This window comes from Mustela nigripes, chromosome 2, assembly GCF_022355385.1.
Source record: "Mustela nigripes isolate SB6536 chromosome 2, MUSNIG.SB6536, whole genome shotgun sequence".
Classification (NCBI taxonomy): Eukaryota; Metazoa; Chordata; class Mammalia; order Carnivora; family Mustelidae; genus Mustela; species Mustela nigripes.
Genome location: NC_081558.1, coordinates 44,773,407 through 44,794,083, shown reverse-complemented (window position 1 = coordinate 44,794,083; position 20,677 = coordinate 44,773,407). Strand labels below are relative to the sequence as shown.

General features: G+C 37.1%; 1 protein-coding gene across 7 annotated transcripts in view; it reads right to left on the bottom strand.

Moving 5' to 3' along the window:
• Window positions 1-20,677, bottom strand: part of LOC132011507 (contactin-4) — a 941,143-nt gene that overhangs the window by 325,208 nt on the left and 595,258 nt on the right. For all 7 annotated transcript variants that reach the window (XM_059390189.1, XM_059390187.1, XM_059390193.1 and 4 more), the window contains 2 exons: window positions 8,168-8,294; window positions 124-299 (listed from right to left, as the gene is read on the bottom strand). In XM_059390189.1, coding sequence (XP_059246172.1) covers window positions 124-299; window positions 8,168-8,294 — 303 coding nt within the window. The remainder of the gene's footprint in view (window positions 1-123; window positions 300-8,167; window positions 8,295-20,677) is intronic.

The window sequence follows — 20,677 nt, the reverse complement described above, 5'->3', positions numbered from 1 at the left end:
AGGTGAAGATCACATAACAAATTAAAATCTGTTTGATTAAAAAAAAAACCAAAAACTGTTTTAAAGGCTTAATGGTACCAAAACTCAAAGTTACATTTGCAGCATGATGTAATTGCTACTTACAGGCAAACTGAAGCTTTGCTTCTCTGCTAACAATTGTTCCAAATGAGTTTGTTGCTATGCACTGGTACGTCCCAGTATCTTGGGTTTTATTGGGGTTATTGATCAACAAGCTGCCTTCAACAACACTGTAGCGGAAATCCACACCAATGTCAACATCTGTTCCATTTAATTTCCACCTATAGTATAGAAATGCCGGTAGGTAAAGCCTTGTAATATTAATCAATATTTCTGAATCACATAAAAGATATAAAAACTATCAACAGCAGGAAATATCATCTGTGACTTTCTCAACCATGGAAAAAAAAAAGAAAAGAAAGAAAGAAAGTATTCAGCAATGGTTGACAACTGCCATGGAAAGAGCATGTCTGTTACAGTAAACAATGATATTAAAATTTTAATACCTCCTTTTTTGGCTAATCTGATACTACACACACTTCACTTTTTTTTTTTTTTTAATCCCCATTGCATCTTGTATAACTTTCTTCAAATAGGGTTTCTTAGCCAAAGTCCTTTTTCTAGTTTGAAGTTAATCTTTTTTTTTTCCTCCCTTCTCCAAGTTTGTAGTTATTCTTTAAATGGGTCTATACAGATGACAGAATACACCACTTTCAGGTAGATTGCTTAGTATTTGATGAAATTGCAGCAGAGTTGCTTTGATTTGGTCCTTAATATGACTGAAATGGCTAACTGCAAAGCAAAGGAACTCTATTGATATAGAGCTGTCTTAGGGACCAAACTAGTCTTAACCATGGATCACTTTGAGGATCTTCTTAGTAATGGCACTCAATCATCAATCAGCCATCCCAGTAAACTGAGATCAGGTAATTAGGTAACAGAGGCAAAGAGAGTTTTGTTGTTCTTCTCTTTGTTTCCTTGAATCATCTATTGTATTTTGCTCTAGTGTTTGGCCCTATAAATACATTTTACCGGGACTCACACATTTAAACAGTAAAGCTTTACTAACATGATCTACTTCTTTCTCTTTTTCTTTCATCTTCTTCTTCTTCCTCTTTTTTTTTTTGCAGCCAATAACATTCTAAAAAAGAGCTTATTTTAATAAAATTGCCTTCCTTTGAATACTTAGGAACTTTTAAGCTAATATAATTCAGTGACTATGTATCTTATTTTTTTCTCCCCTTCCCTCCCAAGTTCTACACAAATACGGGGTAATGAAAATATCATAGTTGAAACTTCTGAAATATCAACAGTCTCACAGTAACATTTACATTGAGAGACCAAAAAATAAGAAAACACTGAAGTACAAAGGAAATTGGTAAGAAACAATAATAAGACTAAAGAATGAGAGACTTCCATTTTAATCTCCTTCAATCAGTAAAAAAACAAACAAAACCCATTAAAAATGTATATTTGGGGTGCCTGGGTGGCTCAGAGAGTTAAGCCGCTGCTTTCAGCTCAGGTCATGATCTCAGGGTCCTGGGATCAAGTCCGGCATTGGGCTCTCTGCTCGGCAGGGAGCCTGCTTCCTCCTCTCTCTCTCTACCTGCCTCTCTGCCTACTTGTGATCTCTGTCAAGTAAATAAATAAAATCTTCAAAAAAAATGTATAATTGTACATACACGCTCATTGTGCATCCTCTCATAACATTCTGGAGTATTATGGCTTCTGCGTACATGTAAAAGGATTTAAATGAAAAAATGCAAGGCAGTTTGTTTCAAGATTTTGGATATTTGGTATCCACAAAACAGAAGTTTAAGGAGGATTCTTTTCTTTCTGTCAAGATCTCTCTCATACTTCAAGGTCAATTTTAAATCACACCTCTTCCAATGAAGTCATTTTCTATATTCCTACTCAAAATTAATCAAAGTTTTCCACAATCTCCTACAGGAGTCTCTCTGCTCTATTACAGAGCAATTCCGCCTTCACTGTAGATAATTTGCCTAGATCTCTTTTGCATTGTCCCTTTAGCAATCTAGACCTTGACACTTTCCTTGTGCTCAATAAATGTCTGTGGAACCTGACTACATATTTTACTTCTCCGCTGTATATTTTAGCTTTGAGCATGCACAGTTTATGAAACATTCTAGCCCCTCACAGTATGGTGTTGTATGTTTGTTCACATCTATGTCTTCGAAATATAAAAATTTAGAAACATGAGGGGCAGGAAAGCTAGGTCAAAATCACAAAGTGGGACATAGCTTTTTATGTGTTTGTTTATAAGAAGATGGGTATTAGAAACAGACATTGTTTTTAAGCTTGACAGTAATTCTCTCTGTGCTCTGACACAGGCATGAAAGCAATAAGCAATAAAAAGAGAAAGCCAGGTTATATTTTAGCAGGTCTATATGCACATGAATCTCTAAAAATGACTGCCTGCCCTAGACATTTTTTTTTTTTGAGTCAGCTGATCACGTCTTGGCTATAACTCTCACTTCAAATGATAGTCGAGCAATTTAATGACAAATCTAAGAACTCAAAGAGGAAATTGCAATATAATGTGTGCTGCAAGCAGAATGTGGAATTTAGAAATGGACCATGTGAGCTTTTTTAGAAAAGTGGTTGTGGGGATAATGAGAACACCTCTGTAGGTTTGTCTACACTAGTCATCTAAACCTAAATGCTCTGCAGAAAGTCCTTTAATCTACTTTATTGCCTGCTTTTACATACAAATAGCAAAGGAAAAGAGATTATTTAGAAAATAAAGTGCTTGCTGTGAAATGCAGTTGAGACTAGATTGCAAAGCACTATACCCAGTTTTATTGCAATGAAGTCAGTGTTCATTCCCACTGAATGTGGATTGCACTGAATTCCTTATCTTATCCCATACTGGAACACTCTTTGAAAAATCAGTTTATTTTCAATGTTTGAGTCATCTTTTAAGTACTGGCAATAGAAACAATGCCCATGTGGAACAAAGAGAGATTTTCCCTAGGGTCAGGAGAATTAGTGAGTCCCGTAAGTTGATTTCTGAACCACTTTGGGAACCATAACTCAGCTCTTTCCAGAGAGTCAGGCTGAGCCCAACTAAAAGCTGACACTATAAAGTGCTGGGAGGTACAATTTTCCAGACTTTGCTGGGAAGCTATCTGTGGAATTTGTTGCAATAAAACCCTCTTTCTTTGTTCACGGTCTCAATTTGACCTGAAAGAAGGGGCAAGACCTTTGTGACTTGAAATTTGTTGTTTATAAACTAAGTTGAACAGAAACTTCGCAGTAGAAGTACTCCAGCCAAGTACCTGAATGTCCCATCTGTCTGGAAAGGGAAGCTGAGTGCAATAAGTAATGTCACAAGTCCTTAAGAAACTTGAATGCAAGGAAAGTCGGCAAAAGTCAACAGTTCTAAAATTTTTCTGGGTCTAGGTCAATCCTTTCAAAGTTGAGGGGCAGGAAACAAAGAAAAAAGAAGGCTCAGTTGAGGGAATAAACACAAAGAAGAGAGGTCAGTTGTGGTGTTTGCGGAAAAACCTAATGCTGAAAATCCCCATGTAGAGTTCACCTTGAATTTCTTCTCGTTTGTCCCCCTCAAAGTCAGCCTGAGCACGGAAAAAGTATAGCCACACTGAAAATACCTGATCTCTCCATTCTATCCCTTGCTCTTTCCTTCAGCATGAGGGAGTTTTTAGCTCCCAGGTAGCAACTGGCTATTATGTTACAGAGAAACTGTCAAAGGTATAAAGGAAAACCCAGTACCCTGTAACCAAGTGCAGGTACATTTGATTAAAAGTTTTCTTCTCAGCTTTTCCTGGCAATCTTTAAAAACATAATAGGTTTCTGTTCCACTGCTTGTTTTAAATAACAAAGCAGGCCCCTGTATCTTGAAACACAATGTTACAAAAGCAATGTTAATTAAAGGTCACAGTTTGGAGTAAAAAGGAAGCAGCAACTTGCCAAATTCTGCTGCAAAATTTGTTTTCATTTAAGGCTAACATCTGAACTTACACTTGGCTCTGTGCTAAAAAATAGGCCCATTTAACTCATCCTTTATGTATTTAGAAACCTTTGCCTCTCGCATTTATTTTTTACTATATAACACATCTTAAAATATCTGATTTAACCTTGAATTCAACATATTCTGTGTGCGGAGAATAAATGCACATTCTGGTTTGTCCGGGACAGTGCTGGTTTTACACCTGCTGCCCTAGAATAATTATTAACAGTGGCCTTTTACTCTCAGAACTGTCCTGGTTTGAATGATAAATTATATATCCATTAGAGTGTTTTTTCCCCCCTTTCAGTAATGCACATCTTTTGGCAAAATATCCATATAGCAAAACGTCATTTGCCCTCTGAATTCAGTTAAATATTTCCTTTTCTATGCAACTTTCCCTGTACCTCCCCCTTGCATCCTGAAGTAGACTCCAGGATGCCCTAGAACGTGGACATCCTTTACAGCAAGGATAGCACAATACTCTCTGCATAGCTCTGCAGCGACCTTCACCACTTCTTAGACCTAGGGTGGTGTCCAGTAATATAGTGGTTTGATACAGTAACTTACTATAGTGATTTAAATACCTTTCCTGGACCACATATTTTCAGAATCCTAATCCATATCCCAATTCAAGGAGAGATACTATGGTGAACTCTTGGGTAGAAGCTCTAGAATTACTTATCCTGGGTAATTGCTGAGCCAGTTCCATGCACCCATAACTCAGAATTTGAAAGACACTGGGTGGTGTAGTGAATGATGATATAGTTGATGAATGAATGAATGAATGAATGGGCACACAAATTAAATTCTAAAATAATTTCTACTACACTAATACTCCAATCCTTTAACTTATATAAGATGTCCTTTATCTTCTGCCAAATTGCAAACTAAATATCTCAGTTCATACCCCACTTCTGTGGATCCTTAATGATCCAATCTCTTCTTCCCCAAAACTATGACATATGTTATCTATTATTTTGGTTTCTAAACACTATTATATATTGATCATTAGCTTAAAGTTTCATCATTAAAGGCAAACAGAGGCAAAATCATACATATGAGATATATAAAGTCATGTGGCCCAACAAACATTTATTTACCAAACATTTACTTTTTTATCTTGCTGTGAATTTCACTCTTTCCCTCTGAAGTTCCAAGACCCTGACCCCACCCTTCTCCTTAGTTCAGAATGACATATATACCACATTTTTGCCTATCTTTGGAATTTCATGTCTGTGTAGATTCCTCATACATATGAATTTGAATTTGATTTTCTTCTGTTAATCTGCCTTATGTTAATTTAATTCTTAGTGCAGCTAGAGGAATCTCAGACAGAAGAAAATTTCATCCTCCCCAACATTATAAAGTGTCACAAGACAATAAAGGTCTGTTTCTCAAGAAAGTAATATTTTAAAGTCTCAATTTCCATTCTGAATCTACTGACTCCCTTTCTCAATAGTTAATTATAACCTCTAATTTTGTCTTTTTCTTTCCCTTGATTTTATGATTTTATCAAGTATGTTGGCATCCTTAAACAACTGCTCCGTCTTACCTGCTCTTGAACCTTATAAATATGGAGTTATACCATTCTTTAGTGACTTGCTTTGTTTGCTGGAAATTATGTTCCTGTGATCCATCATACTGTAGCTGTAATTCATCATTTTCACTACTGCATGGGGTTACCTTGTATGAACATACTAGGTTATATTTATTTATATTATGTTGAATTTAGTTTTCTAAATTTCTGCTAATCTGGTACGCATGCAAGAATGTGACATTTCAGTTTTAATTTGTATGTTTCTGTTAATGGCACTGACAATCTATCTATTTCATGGATGTGTGATATTTCTTTTCTTAGAAGTACCTAATCAAGTCTTTCAGTAATGTTTCTACTAGGCTACTAAAAAACAGTTTTTACTTTTTGATTTGTGGGGATTTAAAAAATATTTTTGGATATTATTTCTTTGCCAATGACATGTATTAAAAATATCTTCTTCCAGTTGGAAGCCTGAAATTTTACTCATCTCAGTATTTCTGTTGAACAGAAGTTCTCAACGTTAATGAAGTTAAATATTTTCTTTTATGATTTGTGCTTTTTCTGTCATATTTGAGAAATATTTCCTTCCCTTCAAAGTCAAGGATATGTATGCCTATCTTCTTTTAAAAGCATGTATGTCCCGTGCAGGTCTTCCAGTCACCTTAAATTGGCCTCCGTATATGTGGTTAGGTAGGGGACAAATTTTATTTCACTTTTTTAAACCATGTATGTAAATCCATTGTGCAGTATATCTTTTAAAAATTTACTTTTATTATTATCATGATTTTTAATTTTTATCTCCACAAGACAGTATATTGTTATTATTTTTATTGTTCAGTGTAATTGCAATTGGTTTTAAGATGGAAATGTTAACATTTACCACTTGCGTTACTACCACTGGTTCTTTTATCTCAGATACTCTACCTGGGACCATTTTTATTTTGTTTCAGTTATATCTTCTAGAATTTTCTTTAGTGAATATGTCTGTTGAAGTCAAACTTTATTTCTTTATAAAAAGACTTTATTCATTTGAGAGAGAGTAAGAGAGGGAGAGAAGGAGCAGGCAGAGGGAGAAACAGGCTCTCCACTGAAGAGGGAGCCCCATGAACAGGGCTTGATTTCAGGAACCTGGCAAGAGCCTGATATGACCCTTGATCCTAGGCCCTGGGATCACAACCAGAGCTAAAGGCAGACACTTAACTGAGCTACCCAGGTGCCCTTGCTGAAGTCTAACTTTAGTTTCTGAATGTCTGAGAACACATTTTTTTTGTTCTCCTTTTAAAAAAATACTTCTGCTATGTAGAAATTTGATAATTAATCTCTCTCAGCACATGGAAGACTGTCATCCGTCCTGATTTGTTTCTATTGAAAAGTCAGATGCTAATCTGCCTTCTATTTGAAGGTTATCTATGTTATAAGCTTAACTATTTATAGAATGGTATCTTCAACTTGGGTGTTCTGCTATTTCACTATAATAATTCTAGATGAGGCTTTATTTTTATTTGTACTCCTTGAAATTCATTTGGTTACCTAAATATATAGCTTGGAATTTTTTTTTTTTTTTTTTTTTTTTTTTTACTTTTTTAAAAAAAGTATTTTATTTTTAGGTAATCTGTATGTAGACCCAACATGGGGCTGGAACTCACAACCCTGAGAATAAAATACTGCATGTTTCACTGACTGAACCAGCACTCTTATAGCAAAGAATTTTTATTTGGCTTTGGAAAATTCTTAGCCTTCTCATAAAATATTGTCTCTGCCTCATTCTCCCTTGCCTTTCCTTATGAACTCTGATTAAACATATAAAAACATTTTCTATTAATCTCTCTCTCTCTCTTTTTTTTTTGTGTGTGTGGCTTTCCCTTTCTCTGTATCTCTCTCTCCCTCCTCTTTCTTTCTTTCTCTCTCCCTTTACTTCTCTTTACCCAGTTCTGATGCCTTTGGATGATTTCTTCAGATATACCTTGCAGTTTACTAATTCTGCTTTCAGCTGTGTCTCATCTTCTATTAAGACCACTAGCACCAAAGTTTGAAACAGGAATTATTTTTGCTTTATAGTTCTTTGGGGAGGCAAGCGTATTTCTTGTTACATGCACTCTAAGTACGTAGCCTTTAGGTCCCAGGTCTATCCTAGGAGGTATGCTAATGTTAGATTCTCCTCTTGGTCTTGGTCCATTCTAGGCTTTATGTATGCAGCTGCAAAATCCAAAGTTCTAGTCCACGTAGTTCAAGGTAAAACCTGCTTTTAGGGGTTGGTTTTCTTCTCTGGGTTCTAAATCCACTTTTTAAAAAATTTTTTATTTTATTTATTTTTTAACTTCTGAGTACTTCTTACTTTAATACCAGTTTTTTGGTGCAGGTGTTAAAAGTGTTTTAAAAAATATGTTAAGAAATATTTAGACTTTCAGTGAGGGTGTCAGACAGGATATTTAATTCCCAGTACAGCCAGAAACAGAAGTTGGGCACTAAACCTTTCATGAACACAAAGATCTCTTTAGTTTCTCGGGGTATTCTATGATGCCTGTTTAAAAGCACTTTAAGTAATTAGTGCTCTATAAGTACTTGTCGATTTTAATAACAGAACTCGTATGCGAGGAAACGCATGATTTAAATTAACAAACCTGATATGCGGTTTTGGATTCCCTTTAACTTCACAGTTGAGCTTCACTTTTTTCTCCTCAGAATTCAAAGGGAACATCGTATGACCTGGTTCCTGAATAAAAACAGGGCCATGCAGTGCGTAGTCATCTGAAATGAGAGAGGCAAGTGCCCCAAAATGAAGAATATCTTCCAAATGCAAACAATAACAGAAAACAACTACAAAATGAAAATAAGAGCAATAAAATAAGAACAAAAAAATAATAATACACAACAGATTTAGTTTCAGCTTCTTAGATGAAATTTCCCACTGAAGACTAATCCTTTGTAGATTATAATGAAGTGGAGACACAGACTCTCCTATTTCACAATGGCAATTTATTTTTACTAACAACTTCCTGAATGCTTGACCCTCCCTTTCCTCTCCTCTTACTTTTTATTCTATCTGCCTTTTGCTTAGCCTTTTACTTTGTTTATGTTTTGTGCCTTCTATAGCTCTTTTGTGCTGCTATTACCCTGGGAGACCTTCTAATGTCACAAAGCTAAACATTTCTCTGCTCTGTAAGGGGATAATAGAAATGGAAGCAAGCAATGATAATTTCATACATACACTAATAAAGAGAAACATCTCTGTACTGCTAAAATATGTATAAAAGTCTCTTAAATTCTCTATGTAAGTAAAGAACAACCTAGAGTCATGATTCTCAAATTATCTGGTAAATGACCAGCTTGTTTTTGTCTTTTTTTCCCCAACCTACGAGGGATCCATACATGGGGATGTTCGTGTAAATATCATACAGCCGGAACCGTCTGTGACTCAGCACACAAATTCAGTTAACACTCAAATGAGTCTATAGCTAGCTCAGTAATACATGAGTATACAATGATGTATGAGTTTCTGAATACTTTCCCTCAATTAACACTGACTAGATGTATGAAACTTACTTTATCACAAAACAGCTATAAAGTTTAAAGACTAGAATAATCCACAAACCAGTATAGAGCAGTGGAGAGTACTTGTTTCTAGATACACACATAATAAAGATAGTCAAAATGCATCTCACCACCCATACCCATTTTCATTCTTCAAAATTTAGTTCAAGTTCATTTTTTTTATCCTAGAAAGCTTTTGTAGACCTTTATCTTTTTCCTTTAACCACATGATTCTTCAATTATATCTCCCTGTAGCCACTTTTCTTTTTCTATCAGGTGTATTGGTACCTTGTTTTGTCCTGTTTTGGACTGTAAGCTCCTTGAGATCATGATGTACACATTTTGGTATGTTCTGATATCAAGTACAGCAGTTTATGCACAGAAGATCATTACTAAAGATTTGTTCTATTTGTGTGTAATTTTTTTTCACTTTTTAATGTATTCATTCAGTTAACTTAGGCATTGCCTAATGAATTTCCAGAAAGAAGGGCCAGTGGCTATGATACTGAATATTGCCCTGGAGCTGACAATCCACTCCCCACTTAGGTGTGATTATTTTGAAGAGTGTGAATTGCAACTGCTATCCTGGAAAGCCTTTACAACCAGCCTTTGTTGATAAGTGATAAGATGAGAGTAAATTCATGCAGTTGTATCAGGATTGAGGAAAAAGAATAAAGCTGGCTTGGAAATCTTGGTGGAGGACACGAAGTAAGGTAATTTCTTGGAAGGTTTACAACCCAGGCTTAAAAAAAAAATCCATATGTTGAACTTGGGATAGATAAAATGTAAGGAGATAAGATGACGAAACAGAATTCTATTTTATTATAGAGGAGTAAGGACAGCCAATGACCTCGTAGTAAGAAAAGGCAGGATATGAATTCAGACAAATCATGAACTGAGAGTCAATGCCTTGGGTCAACTACTAAATCAATGACCTAACTCTCCATCACTTAGTCTCTCTAGTCCTCAATTTTCTCATCTCCAAAATAACAGGACTGGACTTAGTCAGTGGTTCTATACCAGTTAAGAATGGGAAAGAATTCCTGAGTATTTGCCCATGAACTTATATGCACATACATGTAAAATATGCATTCAAAGATAACATGAATTATACTGTTACACCATCCTCTCTCCGTACTCCATGTATAAAATCTCTCATTAATGAGACTTAAACAAAAGAAAACAGGATCATGGGGCATCTGAGTAGTTCAGTGGGTTAAGCCTCTGCCTTTGGCTCAGGTCCTGATATCAGAGTCCTGGGATTGAGCCCCACATTGAGCTCTCTGCTCAGCAGGGAGCCCGCTTACCCCCCTCTCTCTCTCTGCCTGCCTCTCTGCCTACTTGTGGTATCTGTCTGTCAAAAAAAAAAAAAAAAAAAAAAAAACTCTTAAAAAAGAAAATAGGAACTGCCAAATAACTGAAAAGCATAGAATGAAAAAGTACCTAAGAATGTACTTTTTTTTTTTTTAACACTCATGGTTTGAAACCAGATAATTCAAAATACAGATATATACATTTCAATTTTTCAACAATTATATAGATAGTTTCGAAACAAATTTAAATACTGGTCAACGATTAGCTCAATTCAAATATGAAGAATTATGTGAATTTTTGGCATATCTATTTAAGTATCTATTTAAGTAGCAAATGTTCCCTCTCAAGATCACTAATAGCTACACACTTGGATTTTTCTCTAAGAGAGAAATATTTCTATTGTTGTCCCAATTCTAAAATTATGTGTGTGTGTGTGTGCGTGTGTGTGTGTGTGTGTGTATAATATCAATCATCTCAATTCATTGGTGTTCCCTGATTTGAAATTCATACAGAAATACACAGTCTATTACTAGTAATTCCAAGTAAGAATAAAACATAATAATGATTATCCAGGATGCAGCTGAGAGACTGAATTAACATCTGTACTATTTCTCAATGTATCCATGCCATACTTAAATAACAAAAATGGTATTTTTTCTGTGTATTTTGTAACAAGAATTGATAATAATGATGCTTTGCATTCGCTATAAATAACACATTTCATCCAAAGTTTTTATTTTCTCTTGGTTAACCAAGCTTGCTGCCTGTAAATTAACATTAGCATAAAGGGAGTGGTATTTCAGTTTTCATCTAAGGAAATCCATAGCCTTTCAAACATGAGCTGTTTAGTTTCAAAAAGATGGAGGGAGAGATTTTAGAAAGCTTAGCAATGCAGGTGTAGAAAACAGATAACCTAACTTTAAAAACTTTAGCCTGGAGTTACTATAAATACGAACATTTTAGACAAAATGGAGTTAAAGGGTTGCTTTGTTTCTCTTAAACCTTGAGGTAGCTGGGTGAAACACAGTCCTCGGAATGACATTATGAGATGAAACATGGAGGGAGGTATCAGTAAGTTTGTTCTATCTTTGTGTAGTAGTGACAAAGTGACTTTCAAGTGTCTTGAAGGTACATATAAAACACTTTGCATTTGCCATTTGTAAAGTCTAGGAGATAAAGTTCACCCTTTTCTCTGTCACAGTAACTAGCTCTATGTAATCAAAAGGGTAGCCAAGATTTCCAGCCTAGAGAAGTAAAGGAGCATCTCAGAGAATGACAGAGGACAATGTTTTAATAAGCCAATATGTTTCAAAGTTAGACCGTGGACAGCCCACATTGTAATCATGTTATGCAAGGACTAAGCAAGTACAGAGCTTGTTTTTCTATGTCGTAGTCCAGACTGACTGCACCAGAAAAATCCAGGGACCAGGAATTTGCCTTTAACCTAGTTGAATCTGGGTGATTCTTAGGCACACTAAAATTTTAAAACTATTAACACAGACCCTTTTATGCCTAGCTTTCCATTTCCTAAGAGCAGAACATCAGCCAACACTGGCTTTAGACACACTCCTAAATTTTCTCTGTTGGGCAAAGTCAAACCAACAGATCTTCTCTTGATAACATTTAGAGAAAAACTTTTTAGCACATGTTTGGACTAACAGCTGAGATGCAAGCAGACAGGAACAGAAAACGGTAAAACCAACCCACACAAAGAAAATGGATGGATCTGTCAAGGTACAGGATTCGTGTTGAAACTAAACCAACATTTCCTCAGAACACTCACAGTTGAATGCCAGCAGCTAATTGTGAGAACTCCCCAAGGGTTCTGTGTAACAAAGAAGAGCTACTGATGGGACAAAGTAAAAGTATCCCCAGGGTGACACAATAATCCACTGACCTATAGTGAAAATTTATCCTCACTTGATACACATTGCATTCCTGCTGTAACCACTACCCTTTGTTTATAAGGAATGAACCTCATTTAAGTAGCAGGATGTTCAGATTGATGTTTTAACTTGTGGATTCCCAAAAGGGAGAAAAATCAGGGACTCGTTTAGCTTGGAGAAGTTAGGGCAATGGACTCGCATTATTATCAGGGATCTCTCAAGGGGAGCAGCAGGCTATTATTTTTCGTTCTCCTGGAAATTCTTGAAAATCATGTTAAGAGAAAGAAAGAGGAGCCAGGTTGCCAATAGCACAGATACAGTTTTTCAGATTCCAGATCACTGATTCTAGCCCCAGGCTGGGGGATTTAGTGCAGATGCCAATACTGGTACATCATGATTTCCTGGGTTCTCCTCTGCTTGGAGACCACCTGCCAGTTGTTCACAAGGCTACTTATACAATACTGCCTGCATTCCCTAAAGTTCTGTATCACAGATTCTCATGGACTAGTTTCCGAGTGAACCATACATTTGTAAAAAGAAGAGAGAACACCTAAACTTAGGAAAGCCCCCTTTCATGTTTCAACAAAGACTGAGAAATCTTTGGGTTTTGATTTCATGACCAGAAATTTATTTAGGTTAAAGGTCAGACTACCCTTAAACTTTCTCTCCATTTGTCATCAAATACTGAAAGTTATTGAAAAACACCGTTCTCAACAAATGATTCTCAAACTTCTTCCCCCATTTGACTCTTTTCTTTTTAAAATCTATTTTTGGGGGGAGACAAAAATCGATGCTTGTCAGCCAATTTCTTCTTGCTTCCTCCTGTTAATGTTCCAGAAACAAAATGTAGTGCCAAGGCTACTCTTAAAATGTTTAGAGTACTGAAAGAGATGCAAAGAACTGTAGAATTTAGATTAAAAGAGATTATTTAATCCTGAATGTATTTTCCCAGTCACAGACTAAATATATACTATATCTATAGTAGAAATAAAAATGATTTTTACCTAAAAATAAAATAATCCTCTAAGAAATACAGTAAAAAAAAAAATCTTTCTACACTTAGGTGTCACTTATTTTATCTGCAGTTTTAGGAAGGCAACAATCTTACTCTTTTTTTTTTTTTTTTTTTTAAATTTGGCCCATTTTGATATGTCCCCAAACTTCTCCCCTGGGCAAGCAAAGTGCTGCTCAGTTAGGCTACCAGAAGACAGACTGGGAAAAGAAATGGGAATGGAGGGGGACAGCCCGAGTTTTTCTGAGACTGAGAAGAGAAAACCCATGACTGAATCTCAGGTGATGGTGTACTCAAGCAAGGCAGAGGCCCATGTATCAAGTACAGTGGAGCAAGTGTATAGCATAATCTCCATTCCAAGTGTAAGGTCAGCAAAAAACAACATGCATAAAGAAGCAAGCTAGTGGGTAGATATGGCTTGGGAAAGTCCACTAATGCTAAATGTAGATCTTTTTTTAATAGGACATCTATAAACAATCCTAAAATGTAGCCAGCAAAGTAAGGGGAGGCATTAAAGGACTAAGCCATATCAGAGAGCAGTAGGATCTCAAGATAAATATTTCATAGAAAGGAACTTAGAAAAAAAAAATCAAGCTATGCTGCATAAACTTATTCCTTGAAGTGTGGTCTAGAAACCTCCTGCATTAATATCACCTTACCTGGTGGCGCCTGATGAATGGCAGATTTTTGAGCTCCTGCCAGACCTACTAGATTTTCATTACCAGAGCTCAGCACCACTGTTCATTATTATACAATTTAGAGTTTGAAAACGAGTACTTAAGTTATGAATTGAGCACAGATGACTTTCAGCCCTAAACCAATTAAGGATGCCAATGAAGAAAAACAGCCCTGCAGAGTTTTGTTCTATGTGCTAGATCGCTCTGTAGCTACCATGTGGGATGGGGTAAAAGGCCACATGTCTCCAGCAAATCCCTTGGTCAATGCACTTCTCTTCTGCTGGAAATGTTTTTTATCACTTGGAAACTCAGTGATTCAACTCTGCTGGGAAAGGACAAAAACACAATACTATGATTTCACCTTAGAAAACTAAAAATACCAGATTCAATTCTAATTGTAATTGCTGTGAGTTCCCAGACGTTGCATCTGAGGGTTGTTTAGGCTCTTGATCCTAATGGCAGGTGTGAAGGGCTGCCACAACAGTCAAGAATCTAGGACTGTGGTACATAGTCAATCTTCCTATCACATCAAATAGGCTTTTGATTCTTAACACCTGGTCTTGGGCAGAAACACTTGAATGGCAACAATCTAAATACGGGAAGTAAACTCTAGGACATCTAATGGGGAATGCAGGGGTTTGAGCGTGAGCTAAGAGTATGAGCTTATGGGTTTAGACGGTAGTTACACCTGGGTCACATCTGGAAGCTACATAGTTTGTACATTATGCATGCACAGAAGCACCCTGTGCAAACCAAGGTGGTGCTGTCATACTGTATTTTTTTACTCTGCATCCTGTAAAGCCCTTCACCACTCAAGAGCATCAGTGCTGTATGTGTGATCAGTGGGAACATGTTGCCTTCTTGGATTGTAGACCAAAGTCATTTCACCAGGGACAAGAAAGGGGTAGTTCTTCTGTAAAGCTGGTTTGTTGGGTGTGCTTCCAGAGTCATGTTTATATTTTACTTTCTCCCTCTCAGCACTTGCATCAATGGGGAAGCCCAGTGGAGAGAAACATTATTCATTCTGCTACCAGAGTGTTCCAAGAAAGGCACACACAGGGTCCACTACTCTATGCTGCTGGCTGGGAGTCTTCTCCTCCTGCCTTTCTCACAATCACTGAAATTCATTTTGGCTAAGAAACTGTAAGATCAGCAGCATCTCAGTGGATCAAAATTACTCATAAAATGTATGGACAACAACCCAAGGTAATTCAGAAACAAATAAAATACCCTTAACTGGTTTTCTGGAATGTGAGTATTCCTTTAAAATATAATTATTGATTATAGAAATGATGACCGGACAGCTGTCAAACTATCATTACAAATACAATTTAGTGTTGTTAGTCTTTATAACATAAATAGCAAGGGATGTTCAAAAGCCCCACACAAGCACCTATGTGTAACTCTAGCCAACACACAGCATTTTTACTGGATAAGGATCTGCTTCATTCTATTTGCTTGTTCGGTTGAACAGAGCAGAGGCAAAACAAACCCCAGAGGAGACAGACATTCCTGCTTAAAGGACGTGGTCTTTCTTTCATCTGTCCTTGCTTCCACCCTCCTTCTTTTAAGCCCCCTTACATGAGCATTTTAAACAGGAAGGAACAGAGAAGTGTGTAGACAGCCGGTATGTTTGAAGGCAGAGAGTAAAAGAAAGCTCAAATGAGAAGTGAACTCTTCTCCTACTCTTCGTTTCCTGCTGAACAGAGTAGCGCTGCTGTCATCATACATTGTGTCACACATAATGAGGACCTAATTGTATGCAATGTTATATCTTAGAAATGGGGGTAAGGAGTGGAAAGTGTGAGTAGATAAAAGTGATCTCTGTTGGCGAAAAGATGTGCCTTACTGAAGGAAGCATTCACAGGAGTGGCAAAGAACAATAAGGGGAAGTGGGTCAGCAAACCCTACTCTGACCTTGACTCCAAATCCAGACAAATGTCAGGAACAATGGATTAATTACTCCTTTAAATATAAGTACATGGGTGATTCTGACGTTATATAAGCTCCAGTTATAAAAAATAATGACAAATTTCACAAATGCAAACATCCTACAACTCATTTGGAGGCAAAAACTGACCAAAAGGGAGGAGGCAGAGTCAAAGTGGCTGAGGAGTAGCAGACTGAGATGACATCAGTTCGCAGGAGTTTTCTGAACACCTACAAACAGATTGAAGAGAAGAAGAGCAGCGATTCTAGGAACAGAAAATTGACAACTTTCTGAAAGGCAGGACCAGCGGAGAAGTAAATCCAAAGCCATGGGAAGATAGACTGTGGAGGGAGGGGCCGGCTCCCGGCAAGAGGTAGAACAACGGAGCACAGAACTTGAACTTTTTTTTTTTTTTTTTTTTTTAAGAATTTGAACTTTTAAAAGTCTGCTCCAATGAGAGGCATCGCTCCAGAGGCTAAGCAGGGGTTGAGCCCTCATGGGGACAGTGTGGTCTCAGGTGTCTGAATTTAGCAGAGCTCGCTACATTCCCAAAGGAGGGAAGCCGGCTACAGAAACAGAGCCAAGGAGTGAGCTCTCAGCTCGGGGTACATTAAACTGTGATCAGTGGTATAGTCAGGACACTGCTCTTTGAGCAGGGACCCCCACAAGTGGCAGATGCAGGGAGACTTACATTCCTCTGTGGGAAGAGCTGAGTGGGAGGATCTGCTGGGTTTGGAGTCACCAAATGGGGCTCTGAGCCAGAGACAAAAATGCTCACTCACAGGCTGGGTAAGCTCAGAGTCTGGCCAGAGACCAGGGAGATGGGAGTGATTGACCGCTTTTCTCCGAGGGTGCCTTAAGGAGTGGGGCCCCGTGATTTCGGCTCCTCTGGGCTGGAAAGTGAGAAGCTGCCATTTTCATTCCCATCATCCAGAGCTCTATGGAAAGCATTCAGGGAAAAAAAACTCCTGAGAGTGAATGGAGCAGATTACCTAGCCTGGCCCCTAGCAAAGGCAGTCCAATTCTGCCTCAGGCAAAGACATTTCAGAATCACTACAACAGGTCCCTCCCCCAGAAGATCAGCAAGAGCATCCAGCTAAGACCAAGCTCACTGATCAAGGAGAACAGTGGAATTCCAGAGGAGGGAAAAGCAAAGCATGGAATTCAGGGCTTTCTCTCCAGGATTCTTTAGTCTTGCAAAGTTAATTAAATTTTTCTAATTTTATTTTTTTCTTATTCTAATTTTTTAAACTTTTCCTCCTTCCTCTTTTAACATTTTTAAAATACTTTATCTTAACAATACCTTTCTAAAAAAAAATCTTTTAAAACCTTCATTATTATAGTCATGTTTTATCCTTCACGGTATCAAACTTTATTTTTTGTATAGATATAGGTTTTTTTCTTCTAAAAATTTTTGGGATACAATTTCTTCTAATAAGATAAAAATATATCCTAAATCTAGCACAGGGCTTTGTTCTAGTCTCCAGCCTGAGCAAATTCTCTCCACTTTCTTTTTCTATCTTTTTCCAACCAACTTGTCTTATCAATTCCTTTAAAAAATATTTTTAATAATTTCCATCTTTACAGTTATATTCCATCCCTTCATCATGTTTACCCTTATTTTTGTATATATACACGTTTTTCTTTCTTTAAAATTTTGGGAGGTAGTTTCTTCTGAGGGACAAAATACACCCAAAATCAAGTGGGGGGAGGGTTCTGCGCTAGTCACTAGTCTAATATATGTATGTATTTCAATTTAAAAAAAAATTTTTTAAACTTCTTTTTACCCTCTTTCTTCTTGCCCTGATTTGGGGTCTCTTTTGATTTGGTTTGTGTACATTTGTCTGGGGTCTTTGCCACCTTTTTAATATTTTATTCTCTTGTTCATATATTCTTATCCAGATAAAATGACAAGACACAAAAACTTACCATACACACAAAAAAAGAACAAGAGGCAGTACCAAAGGTTAGGGACCTAATCAATACGTACATTGGTAATATGCCAGATCTAGAGTTCAGAATGATGAATCTCAAGGTGATAGCTGGGCTCTAAAAAGGTATGGAAGATATTGGAGAAAACCCTTTCTGGAGAAAGAAAATCCCTTTCTATAAAAATAAAAGAACTAAAATCTAACCAAGCTGAAATTAAAAAAAAAAAAGCTACTAATAAGGTGCAATAAAAAACGGAGGCTCTTGGGGCGCCTGGGTGGCTCAGTGGGTTAAGCCGCTGCCTTCGGCTCAGGTCATGATCTCAGAGTCCTGGGATCGAGCCCCGCATCAGGCTCTCTGCTCAGCAGGGAGCCTGCTTCCTCCTCTCTCTCTGCCTGCCTCTCTGCCTGCTTGTCATCTCTCTCTGTCAAATAAATAAATAAAATCTTAAAAAAAAAAAAAAAAACGGAGGCTCTTACTGCTGGGATAAAGAAGGCAGAAAAGAGATTTAGTGATATAGAAGAGCAAATGATGGAGAATAAAGAAGTTGAGCCAAAGAGAAACAAATGACTATTGGACCACGAGTGGAAAATCTGATAGATAAGTGATACCAGAAGATGAAACAATATTAGGATATTAGGATTCCAGAAGAAGAAGAAAGAGAGAGGAAGTCAGAGGGGTATATTGGAGCAAATTATTATAGAAAGTTTCCCTAATATGGAAAAGGGAACAAGCATCAAAATTTAGGAGGCACAGGGGGCGCCTGGGTAGCTCAGTGGGTTGAGCCGCTGCCTTCGGCTCAGGTCATGATCTCAGGGTCCTGGGATCGGGTCCCACGTCGGGGTCTCTGCTCAGCAGGGAGCCTGCTTCCTCCTCTCTCTGTCTCTCTCTCTGCCTGCCTCTCTGCCTACTTGTGACCTCTCTGTCAAATAAATAAATAAATAAAAATAAGAAAAAAATTTAGGAGGCACAGAGAACACCTCTCAAAATCAATAAAAATAAATCCACACCCCATCATCTAATAGAAGAACTTACAATTCTTAGTGACAAAGAGAAAACCCTTAAAGAAGCCCAGGACAAGAAGTCTGTAACAGATAAAAGTAAAAATATTAGAATGGTAGCAGACTTCTCCACAGAGACCTGGCAGGCCAGGAAGAACTGGCATGATATATTCAGAGCACTAAATGAGAAAAGTATGCAGCCAAAAATACTATATCCAGCAAGGCTATCATTGAAAATTGAAAATAGAAGGAGAGATAAAAAGCTTCCAGGACAAACAAAAATTAAAAGAATTTGCAAACACCAACCCAGCCCTACAGGAAACATTGAAAGGGTCCTCTAAACAAAGAGAGAATCCAAAAGTAGTACACCAGAAAGGAAAGGAGACAATATACAGTAGCAGTCACCTTACAAGCAATACAATGACACTAAATTCATATCTTTCAATAGTTACCCTGAATGTAAATGCGCTAAATGCCCTAATCAAAAGACACAGGTGTCAGAATGGATTAAAAACCAAAATGCATCAATATGCTGTCTACAAGAAACTCATTTGAGACCCAAAGACACCTTCAGATTTAAAGTGAGGGGTAAGAAAACCATTTACCATGCTAATGGACATCAAAAGAAAACTGGGGTGGCAATCTTTCTATGAGATAAATTAGATTTTAAGCCAAAGACAGTAATAAGAGATGAGGAAGGACACTGTATCATACTGAAAGGGTCTGCACAACAAGAAGATCTAAAAATTTTAAATATCTATGTCCCTAACATGGGCGCAGCCAACTATATAAACCAATTAATAACAAAATCCAAGCAACACATCAACAACAATACAATAATAGTAGGGGACTTTAACATCCCCCACACTGAAATGGACAGATCATACAAGCAAAAGATCAACAAGAAAATAAAGGCCTTAAATGACACACTGGACCAGATGTACATCAAAGATATATTTAGAACATTCCATCCCAAAGAAACATAATACACATTCTTCTCTGGTGCACATAGAACATTCTCCAGAATACATCACATTCTGGGTCACAAATCAGGTCTCAACTGGTACCAAAAAAATGAGATCATTCCCTGCATATTGTCGGACCACTATGCTTTGAAGCTAGACTAAACCACAAGAGGAAAGTTGGAAAGAACGCAAATACATCAAGGCAAAAGAGCATCCTACTAAGGAATGAATGGGTTAACCAAGAAATTAAAGAAGAACTGAAAAAGTTCATGGAAACAAATGAAAACACAACTGTTCAAAATGTATGGGACACAACAAAGGCAGTGCTGATAGGAAAATATATAGCAATACAAGCCTTTCTCAAGAAACAAGAAAAGTCTCAAGTACACAACCTAACCCTACACCTATAGAAGCCGGAGAAAGAACAGCAAAGAAATCCTAAGCCCAGCAGGAGAAGAGAAATAATAATCAGAGTAGAAATCAATGAGACAGAAACCAAAAAAAATAGTAGAAGAAATCAACGAAACTAGGAGCTGGCTCTCTGAAAGAATTCATAAGATTGATAAACCCCTGGCCAGACTTATCAAAAAGAAAAGAGAATGGACTGAAATTAATAAAATAATGAATGAAAGAGAAGAGATCACAACTAAGACCAAAGAAATACAAACAATTATAAGAATATATTATAAGCAAAAATACACCAGCAAATTTGACAATCTGGAAGAAATGAATGCATTCCTAGAGACGTATGAACTACCAAAACTGAACCAGGAAGAAATAGAAAACTTGAACAGACCCATAACCAGTAAGGAGATTGAAGCAGTCATCAAAAATCTCCCCCCAAAAAAGAGCCCAGGACCAGGTGGCTTCCCAGGGGAATTCTACC